This window comes from Colobus angolensis, unplaced genomic scaffold, assembly GCF_000951035.1.
Source record: "Colobus angolensis palliatus isolate OR3802 unplaced genomic scaffold, Cang.pa_1.0 Scaffold76, whole genome shotgun sequence".
Taxonomy (NCBI): Eukaryota; Metazoa; Chordata; class Mammalia; order Primates; family Cercopithecidae; genus Colobus; species Colobus angolensis.
In genome coordinates, this window is record NW_012121376.1 from 139,161 (window position 1) to 140,523 (window position 1,363).

Here is a 1,363-nt window from a genome sequence, read left to right on the forward strand (position 1 = left end):
AGTTCAAAACCAGCCTGACCAACATGGTGAAACCCTGTCTCTACTAAAAATACAAACAAATTAGCTGGGCATGGTGGTGCATGCCTGTAATCCAGCTACTCAGGAAGCCGAGGCAGGAGAATCACTTGAACATGGGAGATGGAGATTGCTGTGAGCTGAGATTGTGCCACTGCACTTCAGCCTGGGCAACACAGCAAAACTCCATCACAAAAAAAATAAAAAAAATCAGCCCAGATTTAGACTCTGGTTCTCCATTTTCTTGCCTATAAATCGGGGGGAACACCTACTTTCTGGGGTGGATGGAAGGGCTAAGGACTTGTATATGATGTCAGTGAAGCCAGGAGCCCAGAGCTGCTCAGAACAGACTGGCACTGTCATCACATATGGTGACCAGCCCAGGAAAAAGGGTGCAGGAGCTACACCTGGGGCAGCCCCTGGAAACCTCCCGGTGTGTAAAACACGGCCAGAGGAGCGTCAAAGCAGGCACACTGGCACGGACACCTCTGCTCTCTGCCCAGCAGCTGTACTCTAGGCTACGAGCTCTCCTCTGGGCTGTGAAAAAAAAGGCATCTTTTATTTGCCTATTTACTGAGAGTCAGTGCCAGCCCCAGGCCTGGCGCATGGGCAGGGGATGAATGAGGGGAGGCCTTTGGCCTCACAGCCTTAGCATCTCCCCACACTCTGACCTGGGGATGCTGGCCACAGTGGCCGACCCTGAGCAGAATGCCAGCCTACCCTTCCCACCAGGCTCACCCACCAGTTCTGCACCCAGATGTCGGACTTGGCCTCAGAAAGGAGCAGGCAGGAAGTGGGAGAATGAAAGCAGAGGTCCGGCCACCCCCGGCCCCTCCTCTAGAGCCCATTGCTCTGAGGTCCGGCCACCCCCGGCCCCTCCTTTAGAGCCCATTGCTCTCATCGTGAGGACTCCACAACTTAGCAATGAAAGGAAACAGAAGAGCAGCCGGCGCGGCTCCGGGACACAGAGGGACCCTGGGCTGAAGCTCAGGACACTCGGGATGCATGGAGCTGGCCTCCCGCCGTCCTGCCCGCGGTGTGACCACCAGGAAGTGGTGTCATCACTGCAGCTGCCACCCCCAGAACCTGAGAGGTCACCGCGGTGTGCGGAGTCAACAGCGCCCTGTCTGCCCATACCTGGATCGCCTGCCAGGGCCCAGGGGCTCTCAGGGACAGGACGGTCATTCCTCTAGGGCTGCTCGCCACGGAAGCCTGGCCGTGGGTTCGCCACCTGCTGCAGGGAGAAGCCGCCCCAGGACTGTGCCTCCCCCACCTCCCACACCCGCAGGAGCTCGCTCGGGGTACCCTGGTGTCCCGGGCTCCTCGCGGGGCAGGTCCGTCCCACCCA

At 58.8% G+C, this 1,363-nt stretch overlaps 1 protein-coding gene across 8 annotated transcripts in view; it reads right to left on the reverse strand.

The window, feature by feature from the left end:
* DEF8 (differentially expressed in FDCP 8 homolog (mouse)) overlaps window positions 1-1,270 on the reverse strand; it is a 19,471-nt gene extending 18,201 nt beyond the window's left edge. For 2 of the 8 annotated variants that reach the window (XM_011927967.1, XM_011927963.1), the window contains exon 1: window positions 1,153-1,270. Coding sequence is in view for 3 of the 8 variants with exons in the window: in XM_011927961.1 (XP_011783351.1) it covers window positions 1,028-1,200 (173 nt within the window). In the remaining 5 variants the exon portion in view is untranslated. Of the gene's footprint in view, window positions 1-287; window positions 553-1,027 lie in introns of all 8 variants that reach the window. The other 6 variants (XM_011927965.1, XM_011927964.1, XM_011927969.1 and 3 more) reach the window with 6 other exon arrangements.
* Between the last annotated feature and the right edge of the window lie 93 nt (window positions 1,271-1,363).